Here is a 13,314-nt window from a genome sequence, read left to right as displayed (position 1 = left end):
CTCGAGTAAACGAAGCGAATAGCAGCATTAGTTCAAGACGCCAGTGCATCGGTTACTTGACCATCCGCTTGAAAAACTCTGTGGACTAATATGGGGCATCTCTACGGCAAATATTTCCGATAAGATCGCTCAGAAGTGGATGATATTTTATTACCAAATTCCCAGAGGCGTGGGGCACGCGATATGCCCGCCCATCAACTGATTCAATTGGAGCTTGCAGTCCTCCGTGAAGGGTACCAGGAGACATGCAGGCAGAGATATTCTGTGCCAGAATGAGCGGATTTCCAAGATCGCTACGGGTGCGCCTCTATGCCGCCTTAATCCTTCGCGTGTTAGAGACATTACTAATATCCACCGAGCTACCCGTACTCAAGCCACGGGTTTTATACCAGGAAAAGTTGGCCTGGCGCTGCTATCTGCAGTTGACCAGGGCTTGCAACACAGTAGCCCTGGACTCTCCCAAACTCTACCTCACAGCCATCGAGGGTACGAAGCTGCTCGTTGAGGTACACCACTTCAAGCCGGCACGACCAAAACCTCCAGTCCAGCCTTCTCTGCCGATGGGTGGAGGACATTGGGGGCCTTGGACAGCGATTGGCCACCATGTGGGAAGTAATCTTACACGAGATTTCCGGGACTCGCGGCTTGGTCTGATCGCAGATTCACCTGGCCATTGCCATTGATAGTCTTGTGGCTGAGGCCCTGAGAAACTAGCGGTATACCAACCAGTTATATTGCTTTCTTGTTATGGGGCACGGGTGGTAGATCTCTCAAATGCAGAAAATGAGTGGTGCCACACATTGATTCCTTCCAGAACAAAGGATTTCCGTGACAGTTACAACCGGAAAAAGGATTATGACATAGCAAGGACTTTGGCATATGTTAGACAGAGTTGTCAACGGGGCAGCAGAGTGATCGTATGGGCCGCAGCCCAGAAGACCGCCAGCGGAAAGCGCCCCTGGCAGCCAGGGTGATCATGACGAAATGGCCAGACCGGATGGCCTACCAGCATCCGGGATGGTTCGACTTCGTTGTCCAGGCCATCATGGCCCGGGGGGGGCTTGGCAGTGATGCCGTGGCATTGCATCCGCTGGACTCGAGTAGGAGGATGAAACAAAATTGGGTGTCTCAGAGAGTTAACAGGCAACATGGCCAATTCCGGGGAAAGCCAATCAGGGTGGCGAAAAACGCAGTTGTTGGGTGGGTAATTAGGCCCGATCCGATCGGTCCATTCCTGCCCGGCATCCGGGTGGTGTGTCGGGTCAGACCATCCGGAAGCCCACTGAGGCTGCCTGCCATGCACCTGCCCTCCCAAGTACATATACCCGATTTTCCAGCCGATCCCTTCCGAGGCGTCTACCAAGCGCAGTCGACGAGGATATGTACTCAAGCGCGTCTGGCATCATGGAGTTCAACCTCAACTCGACCGTCGCGGCGCACGCCACAACCACCTACTCCGAGCTCTTTGCCCTTGCAGGCCAGAACCCTAAACTATCTTTCCTCGAGAAGGCCTGGTGGTCACACTACGCTTACTGGGACAACGATATAATCGCTACCGGTATGTTCTTCGGTTCTTCGACTCTTCGACTCAAACCTCGTCCTTCCACACGCTAATACCCCACAGGTCTCATCACCTTCTTCGCCCATGAAATCCTCTACTTCAGCCGTTGCATACCATGGATCATTGCGGACGCCCTACCGAATCTTTTCCACAGATACAAGATCCAAGACAAAAAGGCCCCTCCGTCACTCAAGGAGCAATGGAGTTGCGTCAAATACATCCTCGCCATCCACTTCATCGTCGAGCTGCCCATGATCGTGCTATTCCACCCAATGATGGAATTCTTCGGTCTGAAGTACGCTCTCCCGTTCCCTGATCTCAAAACCCTCGCCATCCAGATCGCCATCTTCTTCTTCGTCGAAGACACATACCACTACTGGCTCCATCGCGCCTTCCACTGGGGACCGCTCTACCGCGCCATCCACCGCGTCCACCACCAGTACGCCGCGCCGTTTGGTCTCACAGCTGAGTATGCCAGCCCATGGGAGACCATGCTGCTCGGTCTCGGAACCATCGGACCCCCTCTCGTCCTGGGATCCTTCACCGGCGAAGTCCACCTCATGACCGTCCTGGCGTGGGTCGCACTGCGGCAATTCCAAGCGATCGACGCGCATTCGGGATACGATTTCCCCTGGAGTCTGCGTCGGATTTTCCCGCTGTGGGGAGGATCGGACTGGCACGATGATCACCACCGCTACTTTCGGGGAAACTACTCCTCTTCTTTCAAGCACTGGGATGGTACGTTATATTCCCCCTTTCCATTCTTGAACTAAGCTCACCTCACACTAGTCCTCATGGGAACTGTCGCTGGTCCGCGCGGAAAGCAGATGCGCAAGGAAGAGTGATGTGAATGCCGTGCCATGCATCCTTACTTATGACTGATTGATTGCTTGTTTGTATTCTTTACTTCGTTACGAGATGTCCATACTATTAATATTTAATTCTAATCGGGTTGTCGTTCCTGACAGCCTAGCCTTAGGCCATTTATACATAAGGTGCTTGTCTGTTTATCTCTCTCCACACGGGTACTTTGGTAGCTTGGCGAACGTATGACTTGATGCACGGATCATCGCCCCTTCCCCATTTTAGGCTGCCCTTTACATAACGAAAATAGGAGATAACAGTAACCGGGATCTGACGTCTGCGGGAGTGAGAAAAGGGGGACGCTGTATTCGATGTGTGAGTGCCACGTCCATAGTAGGCAGATAAATACTGGCCTGCATTTTGTTCCGGGTATTGAGAGTTGGTTGAGCGGCTGCAGTAATCGCCACACTAGTCTGCGGGGATGACACCTGAGGTATATATTTATTTCTAGAAAGGTCTAGCACTGGAGTAACAAGTTCAGCAGCTATCTGGACCGGCCGGGTAGGCACCTACCTACAGAGTACATACTGCCGTGCAAGCCAAAGTCTGTATTAGCGAATCAGATATACTATGCATGATACTTCAGTGTAACCATAATGTCTGGTTTAATTCGCGATGGAAGGTCCCACTGGCATGGGATTTTGATTCCGACTGCACAAGGTTGATCGCACGTGTTAGGGAGGGCCCATGTGCGCCATGGCATGCAGTGGAAGGTAGATTTTTGATCGGGTGTTACCATCGATTGGGTGGGGTATGTCCGTGATATATGTATGGTCTGGCATCGCGAAAGTATTATGTATAATTTGGAGAGATTAGACTGGAGTGTTGATGACTGATGTTATTGAAGTCGTGCTGCACTTGCTGCTGGGGTGATGAGAGGGAGATGGGGACTTCTGGTATGCGGGGAGAATGTGTTGGGAAGACACCCATATTCACACGACACCCATATCCAGAAGAGGGTGTATGGGCGCTAACTGGGATAGGCGTAGCCTCTTGAACATCACATGATCCACATTCTGCTTGGGGAGACCATTAGGTGTTGTAAGAGCAAATGGCTGTGCGGGTAAAATGGGACAACATCCCACAGCATCCCACTCCGAGAAGGAGGGTGTGATGTTAGATAGCAACGGAAGGAATGGTGTGTCTTGGCTCTAAAGGAGCGACAATGGTCTTGCCAGGATGGCGGTAACATCCAGAATGAATGAAAAGTCGACCGATACTCTGACTCTGTTGATGGGATTGGACTATTGCTGCCAGGAACAAGAATACTTCTATGACGCTCAAGTGATTGATTGGCTGGCTACTCAGGCCGAAGTGAGTGAGTGATGAGTAAATTGACTGAGCGCTGCCTATTTGGAATATTCCATCCCTTTCCATTTCATTATTGGGTAGAGTTTGGTGGATTGCCTCTTTCTGATCGGTTTACCAGTTACGGTTACCTCCGCTGAATTCACACAGTCCTAAGCCCGATTGGTCCCATGGCCACTAGTGGGATACGTACGAGTCATTGTTGCTTGTCGGGACGAAGCATAAGCACTAGTCCAAGACTGTCTAGCGAAGCCGTCGCAATCCGATCTACTAGACAGGCTTCTTGTTTATCTACTTATCTAGTGAGGAATTATCGTGTCAGACTACTCTGATCTGATGTATTTTAAAAAAGATTATTTATTATTGGGAGAGTTCTACTCTGCAGGTACATACATCCATACCTTCTAGATACCCCGTATCAACCGCCAAATTCCCACACCGGCTCTATAAACAAGCAAGCAATTAGTTGGCAACCAGCACACTCAGAGTAAGCACTAGATAAGGGATGATAAATAGGTAGAGACGGAGCTTATGACTCCGTCTAAATGTCTCCATCCCCGCCATGATCCTTTGGGATACGCATCGCATCTCCAGTCCAGACCACCTGTCTTTAATTCACAGACAGCTATATAAACATCCCCCTCCATTGCCATCACCACCACCACCAACCCCCAAAATAACCTCCAAAATGCCCTACGAAGTCCACCCCTGCCATCCTACCGACGCCCCCTCCATCAGCCAATGCATGGTGCTCGCCCGCCTCACAGACCCCCACTGGGCCTTCCTCTTCACCGACCCATCCGCCGCGCCCATCCTCGCCAACAACACCCGCCGCTTCCCCCACAACCTCACCTCTAACCGGCCCGCCCGCCGCCACGAGAAGATCCTCGACACTACCAGCGACCAGGCGATCGCCTATGCACGCTGGACGCTGCCGCCTTCTCTGGTTGCAAAGGGGGACGTGTGGCTTTCTGCGCAGGTGGCCGAGCCCACATCCGATGAAAAGGAGAGGTTTAAGAGGGATTTTGATGGGGCGAGTGATTCTGCGGGGAGAATGCCCGGGATGAAGGGGGGTGGGCTGTCGGAGTTTCGGAGTGGGCCGTTGGAGAGGGCGGAGGAGGGCGTTTTGGGGGGGTTGAAGAAGGGGGAGGAGGTTTTGAGTATGTATTTTCGCCCTATTCGTCGTGGTGGTGATTGTTTGACCCTGGGATTTGTGGGAATCGAGAGCGAAACCATCTATGCTAACACGCATACCACCACACCAGCACTCGAATACCTCACCACTCACCCCGATTTCTGGCGTCGTGGGGCCGGGAGTATGCTTGTCCGCAACGGCACGGATATTGCCGATCAATATGGCCTCAAGACATATGTCATGTCCGAGCCGGCGGGTCTGAAGGTCTACTTGAATCATGGGTTTAAGGTGGTTGATACTGTGGAGGTGGACTATTCGGCCTTCGGGGGAGAGGAAGTGCAGGTACATTACTTTTTGCTGAGGGAGCCGGTGGCGGCATCTTAGGTGCCATTCGTTGCGATGTGTGGTTGGGGGTGGAGATAGTGGTGGTTTGTTGGTTTACGACTCGGCATGACCTTTGAGGGTGATAAATTAGAGTAAGATAATGAAGGGAAATTTATCCGGGAAGATGGTTCTTGGTTCGATAAAAGTCGGAATCGTCTCTGGTGGAAGCTGCTATCTGACTTGAGACGAGGGAATATTTGCTGGAGGCATGGGAAGGCAGGTTATCTCGAACGCATCGGAGGGGAGCTGTTTACTCCCGACGGTCGGCATCCCAGCATGAGCTGGGATTCACCACGTATTCAAATACCTGGCCAGCAAAGACAGCTTATCATCGTCCATGTGCACCGGCTATAATGCCAAGACATTTTCGGTATGTGGTCACACCGGAGTTGATGGAGAAGGCTCAGGTAAGGTTTCCCAATGCGAAACAAGCAAAGCCCGCGGGCATTGGAGAATCAGGGTTCTCTCGAGTCCACATCTTGTAGAGTCAGTAGTGCGGAATTAAAATCCACACAAAGAGAGACATGAACACCAACTTGTCCGCTGTAGAGAGATTTTGCAGATGGCAACAGGCTCAAGCCATGCAGTAATAATGATCAGAAAACCTTGACAGAATCTATGTTACGGCTGTAGCTCGGAGGCTGGCGGCTGGCGGCCGCTGTGGCAGCGTGACTGGCATCCACTAAACAGACAGGAACAGGGAAAAATCGAATGGTGGCCACACGCCGCGTGCCGTGGTTCCGAGAATAAATAGGCTTGCCGCTCGGGAGGGTCTGGAAAATCGTGGAATGTTTTCGACGGTTAAATCATGCCGTTTGCCGAGGCTTTGACTGTTGGAGATGATGGTAAGCCTAGTCCCAGGGACCGGACGAAGATCGGTTCCAAGTGGCAACCAGGCAACGTTAAATCCGTGTTATCGCCGGAGATATTGTTCCAGACAGACGAAGTCATCCCGGGCGCAAATTGCCGGCATTGTCGGATAAAGCCCAAGGCCAAGCAATTAAGGAATGTCAGCCGGATAGAGTGTTCTGACAGGACTAGATGCTATTTTTTTCTCGCGTGATATCATGGTTGGCTGCTTGACTGCGGCCGTCAGCATCTTATTCTTAAGTCCGCTGCAGACGGGTGGGTCGTAAGCAGATGGCATTTAGCGCAAATCATCCATGGATTGGGGATGCAGAAGGACGGGTCTCGTCCGAAAGGGAGGGGTCTCCCCCCCCCGGCCCTGTCCAATGAAAGGCCCATCCCGTGCCGTGGCTGTCGCTCCGCGGGCATAAAAATACACAAGTCCTGGTACCTGTTCGTACTGCCAGGGTCGACAACCGACTCGCGTATGATGTCAGGAACTTCCAGGAGACTGTGTTTCGCCTTCCTTCATCCTGATTCGGGACTCCAGACTGCGACTGGCGTCGGCAATGGATAGCCCCGAAAAGATCCCGTACCATAGGGCGAGACCCCCGTAGGACCCAGACTCATGGCGTGCATGTCATCAACATGGGTCTTCAGACGGAACAATGCTCCACTGTCATCAGAGAAGATGATGAGGTGGATTTGCAGTTCAATCGATTTCTAAGCACTTGTTGCCGTCGCCCGTGTTTCGGTCGAACCACGTATAAATGTCGCGAGGACCCCAGGGGGATCGAGAGCCACATCCCGTCAATCCTCACTTCAATCCCCAACGAATACCCCGATAATCATAATGGCTGCTTCCGACTACAAGTTTGAGGGCTGGATGGGCCTGGACTCCAAGGCCGTCGAGGGCAACATGGTCTGGAAGGACTTTGAGCCCAAGCCCTGGGAGGAGACCGATGTCGACATCAAGGTTTCCCACTGCGGTATCTGCGGATCCGACCTGCACACCCTCAGAAGCGGATGGGTATGATCAGCCCTTCCGTCCATCAGGGTTGTTATTGACAGTATCTAGGGCCCCACCGCCTACCCCTGCTGTGTCGGTCACGAAATTGTCGGTGTCGCTGTTCGCGTGGGCTCCCAGGCCGTCGGAGACATCAAGATCGGAGACCGCGTCGGTGTTGGTGCTCAGAGCGACTCCTGCCAGGGCCGCAAGGGCGACTGCGAGGAATGTGCTGCCGGTCTGGAGCAGTACTGCCGCCACTCCATGGTCGGCACCTACAACGGCACCTACATGAACGGCGGCAAGTCGTACGGTGGGTACTCGCTGTACCACCGCTCTCCCTCTCGCTTCGTCATCAAGATCCCCGATGGTATCTCCTCCGCCCACGCTGCCCCCATGCTTTGCGGTGGTATCACCGTGTACTCCCCCCTCAGACACTACGGATGTGGTCCCGGCAAGCGGGTCGGCATCATCGGTGTCGGTGGTCTCGGCCACTTCGGTATCATGTTCGCCAAGGCCCTTGGAGCCGACAAGGTCGTGGGTATCTCGCGTAAGGCCAACAAGAAGGAGGACGCCCTCAAGCTGGGCGCGGACTCGTACATCGCCACCGACGAGGACCCGGAATGGGCCAAGAACCACGCGAGGAGTCTGGATCTGATTGTGTCAACCGTCTCTTCCTCGAAGGTATTTATATCGACAATTAGTCTCACTTCACCGCTAACATACCCTAGATGCCCATGATGGGATACGCTTCTCTTCTGGACCTTGACGGTTGCTTCGTGCAGGTCGGTGCCCCCGAGGACGGCGCCCTCGAGATCCCTGCTTTTGCTTTGATCATGAAGCGCGCGAAGCTGGGAGGTTCCCTGATCGGTGGCCCGAACGAGATCCGGGAGATGCTCGAGCTGGCTGCCACCAAGAAGGTCACTCCTTGGATCGAGGAGATTTCGATGAAGGACGCCAACAAGGCCGTTGTGGACATGGAAGCTGGCAAGGCCCGGTACCGTTACGTCCTTAGCAACGAGCTGTAAGCAAAAATTGTATATAATATAGAATAATGAGTATATAGACGAACATGACGACGTACCTTAGACAGTTCTTTCCAGTCCACGCACGATGTATTTCTTTCCCGCAACCAGAACTGTTTGACCCAACTTCCAGGTACTATCGTTGATACCATGATTCATTGAGGGTAGTTCATCCCCGGCACCTAAGCAGTACTTGACTTGCCACCCCGTTACAGCATCCCATTCCTCCCTTCTAGCGCTCACGCCTTTCCCCTCTACCACCTTGGACGAACCCTCCTGCCGGACATGGATCTGAACCTGGCGCAGAGCCAAGTACGTACCCCAGACCTTGCCAAGAAAGGTCCTGTTGACTTCAAGCTCATCGCCCTCGCTCAGTGGAATCTCATTCTGCGACTCAATAACCCACGATGTACCCTTCCCCGGACCATCCGGGCCAGCTCTGAATTCCAATTCACGCCATACTTCCTCGTATTCAGCCACCGGGCATCCAGGGAGGTCGGCGCGTGGCATCGAGCCTTGTTCTAGGTCGTCCCCGTTAGGCAGAGTGGAAAATGTGCCACAGTCGACAGCATCAAACGAGTTTTGGGAATCGAGCTCGTGTGTAAACTGCACTTGTTCTGAGGAGGTTAGCCTTGGTAATACGTCCGAGGGAGGGTGCGTACGAGAGTTGGTGCTATCTACAACCCGTTGACCGGCAATCGCCCAGTCAATGGCTCCTGATTTCTTGTCCACGCGCAGGTCGACGTACCACCCCGCAACGGACATCACGATCGTGTCAGTGTTTTCGAAGGCGGGTTCGGGGACCCAGCGGAGAGAGATCCGCGTGGAGAGGCGGCTTTGCGAAGAGGAGCTTTCAACTGACATTGTGGGGGTGGGATAGGGTTGTGTGCGCCGAGAAAGAGGTTTGTGCGTCTGTGTAAGGAGATGGCAGAGAGAAGGAGGAGGACAGCTGGAGGACCTTGGGTGGATGCGTCACATCGGAGGCCGTTATCGCTCTCTCGGGATTACCCCGCTCGGAGTCGGCCGAGGGTCAGGCAGTAAGGCATCAGCCTCAGGCTGCGACATGACGAGGGAAACTGTTTAAACGGAGATTCATTCCCTCATTTGACTACACGCTGCCTGAACTTCAAGTATAGGCAGAAACGGGAATTTCATGCCGGTTTCTCATTCGGACCATACACCCCGACAGCATTTCCTGATCCAGGTCCTCATCCCGCACTTACAAACCAGAAAGTCCAAAATCCGATGCACTAGAATCCCCAATCAACTAATCGTCGTCGACGGACTCTCAAAGCTAGTTGAATTCCAATCCGAAGCCATCTAACCCGGCCACATATCCATATCAGCACACCAAATACAGAAATGAAGAAGAGGAAACCATCCCACTTACATGCCAAGCATCAATCCTCAACAGGCTCGTATTCGTCGTCGAGGCTTCGCTGGTTAGAACACCAATCGCTAACACAAGCGCATCCCAAATTAGCATGTTTTCATACCGAGTAAACACACAACATGTTTTCCTGGAACCGCGGGCGGCCATCACAAAGAGAATATCGCAAAGAGAATATAACATACCCACAACATTATTCAACCAATAATACTTCCGACTCCCCGTCTCAAAGACCAACCGCAGATGTAACTGTCCACTGGGTGCCTTAGGCCCAGACGTCTGGATGAAGATGCTCTCCCCGTCGTCGGTTCGCAGGTTATAGCGGGTGTCGGCGCTGAAGATACCCGTCTGGGGATCGACGAGGCCCCAGTCTGCGCCGACGTTGAGGATCTGCCCTGTTGAGTGTATTTGGTATTATTTAAGGATTGGTTATTTGATGGGGAGAGGGCAGGGATAAAGAAGGTGTGGTACCTGATAAATGCGGGCCGGTGAAGTTCCCCCCTACGATGGGGATTGTGCGGCGGATGCCGTGGGGGCCGGGGGAGTTCATTAGAGTTGCTTCGCATTCGACGTAGGCGGTGTATAAAAGGGTAAGTTCTGGAGCTGGGGGGGCTGGGTTGGCTGTGCTTGTGTGGGGGGAGAGGAGGAGCATGGTTTTGAGGGCTGCGATGGCCCAGGTTGGGAAGGAGAGGGGTCGCATAATGTGTGGAATGGGTATGCGAAATCAGGTTTATGGTGTGATTGTTTTGGGCTGAACAAGAATAGTGTACACATTTCGGGATGGTTCTTTATATAGCTAGTTTTAAGAGGTACTGTCGAGGGCAAATATGATCGTCTATACTGGAGGAGGACCTCGGTTACCCAAGTATGGTATTATGTATCCGTTACATAGAAGAGATCACAGAGGCGAACTGCCGGCGGAGGTGGAGCCGAGGCCCTGTCAACCACATACCATGTTCCAGTGGTAAATTGTGAATGCGAATGTATATAGCTTTGCGCAAGGCCTATCAGAAATCGTGTATTATACTGACTTCTAGCACGAATGCGATGGATAGAATGAGTTGGATAGGGGTTATCTGTCCGCGATGAATTCTTGAAACGCCAAGTATGGAGGGCATCCCGCATATCACTGCCGAAAGGATGATCCCTCTACCCCGCAAAGCCTTTTTCCGCCGAGGGGAAAGATCCACTAACTATGGCTTTGAACACTAGGGGGCTATGGGCCCTTGTAACACCTGCTCATTCGCTCGATTTCGAGACCTCCTGCCACTGTGCCTGTCTGTCAAACTGGGTTGTGGAAGTCATACTTTCCCACTCTGCCCCCTAAACTAGAGCAGATACTGGATGCTCAGGACAGTGTGTCCATTTGAGGAGTAAATATAAGCTTGCAAGTCTGGCCCTTCGGTCGAGCGGAGATGATCTGATCATCAATCTCCATAGAGCCACTCATATCTGGTGCCACAGTAGTCCGGAACTGAGAGTAAACTGCTTGGAGAAGGATCTTCATTTCCACCATCGCCAGGCTGTCTATAATGAGAAAGATTCTTCAATCTTGGGTATCAATAAGCTCACCTTTTTCCAGTGCACCCCCTTCCTCCCGTCCCGAATGCAAAGAATAATCGATTGCGTTCATGGAGTCCTTCATCGTCCATCCATCTGTCCGGGTTGAACCGATCTGGCTCGGGAAATACCGTCTCATCTAGTCGATGTACAGTGTATGGTTGACAGCTGACAATAGTTCCCTCAGGAATAAAACACCCGTCAATTGTCCTTCCACCGCGTGGCACATGGCGAGGAAACGACATGGGAATTGGAGGTGAGCAGCGGAGGGCTTCCTTTATCACGGCATCGAGATAAGGCAATTGATCGATCGGTGTATCATTCGCTGTTGAGCACAGCTCCTTATAAAGACGCTCTTGGAATTGAAGATTGTGTGGCTGGGACAGCTCCCACATCAGAAAGCAAAGTCCATCGCCGGTTGTGTCAATACCCGCTGCCAAGTGGTCCATGCATTCTGCTGCAACTTGAAGGTGGGTAAGAGAGGTATTGGCTTTCGTGAGTCGAGAGACTAAACTGCAATTGTCGGGGCTCTTTTGAGCGGTCATCCTATGGACGTAGTCGTTGGTCATCGGAGCAGGACGGGGCAGCAACCACGATGGGAAATGCGGCGCCAACTGGGGTAAATAATATTGGAGAAGGTTTTCTGGACTAGTCAGTAGGTTGTACACAGTGTAGATTAATACATACTTTGCAAACTCTGATGGTATGTCAGTTCCTCCATCAACTCGTAGTCATTCTTGTCACTGAGAGACTTCAAGCCACCAGGACTGAACATGAAGCTGGTTACACAGTCAAGTGCATAGCAGTGCAAATATACCTGCCGGGATTAGCTGCTGCCACTTTTAATCGAGCTCCTACACACATAAACATTGACACTTTTCTCCCCGGTGGCACATTCAGTTATGAATGCTTTGGCATGTTCCCGAATTGTCGACAGATGATCACGCATAACGTTAGACATAGCGTATCGATCCGCCAATTGCCGCTTTCGCTCACTGTGCTGCAGGATGTCAGCTCCTGGTCGCTTTTATATTTGAGCTCAACTGACCGACTGCTTGTCAAGCGTTGAGAACATCGTTCTAGCCATGGTCAGCAACACCTCCCACATTTCATGGCCAACATACTTGGTGTTAAACTGCCGAAAAAGATCATATAGTTCTGTCTTATCATATCCACTACCCCCGGACGCATAGATCTCTCGAATCGCATCTAAACTCGCAAAGGAGACTTCATTGGGTGCAATCCGGACAACAGGGCCATACTCCTTGTGAAGTTCATGGATTGAGATACGGCGACGACCCGAGAACTCTTGAAATTTGATGACCAGACTTGTCAGTTTGGTATACCAAGGGCCAGGAAGTCTGGCCACGGGAGAGGAAAGTCTTTCAAAGAGGAATATCCCCAGGAGGAATGCGCCCGCACACCACAGAGACAGCATTATAGACTGCACAAACAACTTGTGGTGTTGATTGCCGCCGCATAGTTGTGAGGACGGGTGTTTATAACGATCCGAGTGTACCTGCCATGAACCACAAAGTCAAAAGTCAGCCACTGATCTACGTAGACGCGCTATCCTGGAAGGGAAGCAGCAAGAGATTCCTCAAAGCTAACCTTGAAGCCTCCAATCCCACCCATCGGACGGCACTGGCACTACGTATCAGTGTGGGGGATGATAGCGATCGGACGTCTCCGACTGATAAGATACGCGGCGAATCATCGCGCTGGTATTTGCTGCCACGGTCCAGAGTTAATCAAAAATGGAGCATCGAGCGACTGATAAGCCATATTGGCCGATCGATACGGGTGACGAAGCGAATTGGAAGGGGAGAGTTTCTCATGTGCATTGCAGGATCTCTTTTCCGGGTGCCGGAAGCTTCCCGTTGGTCTGATTTAATCGCTTCGAACCCGACCAATTACGAATGGATGGCTGCTACAAATGTCTCCCAAAGGCTCTAGCCCGCGTACTGTAGCTTGGTACTCTTGTCGGTCTAGCTAGGCGGAGGTGCTGAACTTGATAGCATCCAGTAGCTCAATACGCAAGAGACGCAATCCAGCCTGGCTTTCTCCGATAGAGGTACTTTCCGTCTTACAGGAGCACTGTCTATTGAGGAAAGGTCCTTTTGGAGAAGGCTGTGAGGCGGTAGTCTCAAGTGAAAGTGCTATTGGAATGGTTCTGCCTGCCCTCTCATTCGTCTCGCGATGCGCAACTATCTTCCTTATGAACAAACAAGTTTC

At 52.1% G+C, this 13,314-nt stretch overlaps 6 protein-coding genes across 6 annotated transcripts; 4 read left to right on the top strand and 2 right to left on the bottom strand.

Moving 5' to 3' along the window:
* The first annotated feature begins 80 nt into the window (after positions 1 to 80).
* BO70DRAFT_364114 (uncharacterized protein) lies at positions 81 to 1,150 on the top strand. Its single transcript, XM_025543732.1, has one exon. It carries the CDS (start codon positions 273 to 275, stop codon positions 681 to 683), a length of 411 nt encoding a protein of 136 aa, XP_025397150.1. The 5' UTR covers positions 81 to 272; the 3' UTR covers positions 684 to 1,150.
* A 254-nt stretch (positions 1,151 to 1,404) lies between these two features.
* BO70DRAFT_372790 (sterol desaturase family protein) lies at positions 1,405 to 2,406 on the top strand (the record flags this gene model as incomplete). The annotated part of the gene is made up of 3 exons (XM_025544876.1): positions 1,405 to 1,558; positions 1,625 to 2,299; positions 2,351 to 2,406. 3 exons carry the CDS (start codon positions 1,405 to 1,407, stop codon positions 2,404 to 2,406), a joined length of 885 nt encoding a protein of 294 aa, XP_025397149.1.
* A 2,015-nt stretch (positions 2,407 to 4,421) lies between these two features.
* On the top strand, positions 4,422 to 5,252 carry BO70DRAFT_296375 (uncharacterized protein; the record flags this gene model as incomplete). The annotated part of the gene is made up of 2 exons (XM_025539534.1): positions 4,422 to 4,893; positions 4,999 to 5,252. The coding sequence occupies 2 exons, from the start codon at positions 4,422 to 4,424 to the stop codon at positions 5,250 to 5,252; spliced, it is 726 nt and encodes a 241-aa protein (XP_025397148.1).
* A 1,699-nt stretch (positions 5,253 to 6,951) lies between these two features.
* BO70DRAFT_296398 (NAD(P)-dependent alcohol dehydrogenase) lies at positions 6,952 to 8,132 on the top strand (the record flags this gene model as incomplete). Its single annotated transcript, XM_025539535.1, has 3 exons — positions 6,952 to 7,128; positions 7,177 to 7,788; positions 7,836 to 8,132. 3 exons carry the CDS (start codon positions 6,952 to 6,954, stop codon positions 8,130 to 8,132), a joined length of 1,086 nt encoding a protein of 361 aa, XP_025397147.1.
* A 21-nt stretch (positions 8,133 to 8,153) lies between these two features.
* BO70DRAFT_364110 (uncharacterized protein) lies at positions 8,154 to 9,070 on the bottom strand. The gene is made up of 2 exons (XM_025543731.1): positions 8,785 to 9,070; positions 8,154 to 8,754 (listed from the first exon to the last, which is right to left on the bottom strand). The coding sequence occupies exons 1-2, from the start codon at positions 8,991 to 8,993 to the stop codon at positions 8,190 to 8,192; spliced, it is 774 nt and encodes a 257-aa protein (XP_025397146.1). The 5' UTR covers positions 8,994 to 9,070; the 3' UTR covers positions 8,154 to 8,189.
* A 401-nt stretch (positions 9,071 to 9,471) lies between these two features.
* Positions 9,472 to 12,517, bottom strand: BO70DRAFT_372786 (cytochrome P450; the record flags this gene model as incomplete). The annotated part of the gene is made up of 9 exons (XM_025544875.1): positions 9,472 to 9,587; positions 9,705 to 9,914; positions 9,991 to 10,182; positions 10,966 to 11,042; positions 11,092 to 11,722; positions 11,767 to 11,896; positions 11,942 to 12,079; positions 12,128 to 12,158; positions 12,204 to 12,517. 9 exons carry the CDS (start codon positions 12,515 to 12,517, stop codon positions 9,472 to 9,474), a joined length of 1,839 nt encoding a protein of 612 aa, XP_025397145.1.
* Positions 12,518 to 13,314: the final 797 nt, after the last annotated feature.

This window comes from Aspergillus heteromorphus (genome assembly GCF_003184545.1).
Source record: "Aspergillus heteromorphus CBS 117.55 chromosome Unknown BO70scaffold_22, whole genome shotgun sequence".
NCBI classification, from domain to species: Eukaryota; Fungi; Ascomycota; class Eurotiomycetes; order Eurotiales; family Aspergillaceae; genus Aspergillus; species Aspergillus heteromorphus.
Note: the sequence above shows the minus strand (reverse complement) of the source record. Positions and strands in the feature narration are given on the sequence as shown.

What these genes read in the sequence shown, in the direction of transcription:
- BO70DRAFT_364114 (XM_025543732.1), top strand. Translation starts at nt 273, where the DNA reads ATGAGCGGATTTCCAAGATCGCTACGGGTGCGCCTCTATGCCGCCTTA.
- BO70DRAFT_364110 (XM_025543731.1), bottom strand. Translation starts at nt 8,993, where the DNA reads ATGTCAGTTGAAAGCTCCTCTTCGCAAAGCCGCCTCTCCACGCGGATC. An exon ending in AGCACCAACTCTCGTACGCA is followed by an intron (nt 8,755 to 8,784) that starts CCCTCCCTCGGA and finishes ACCAAGGCTAAC; the next exon opens with CTCCTCAGAACAAGTGCAGT.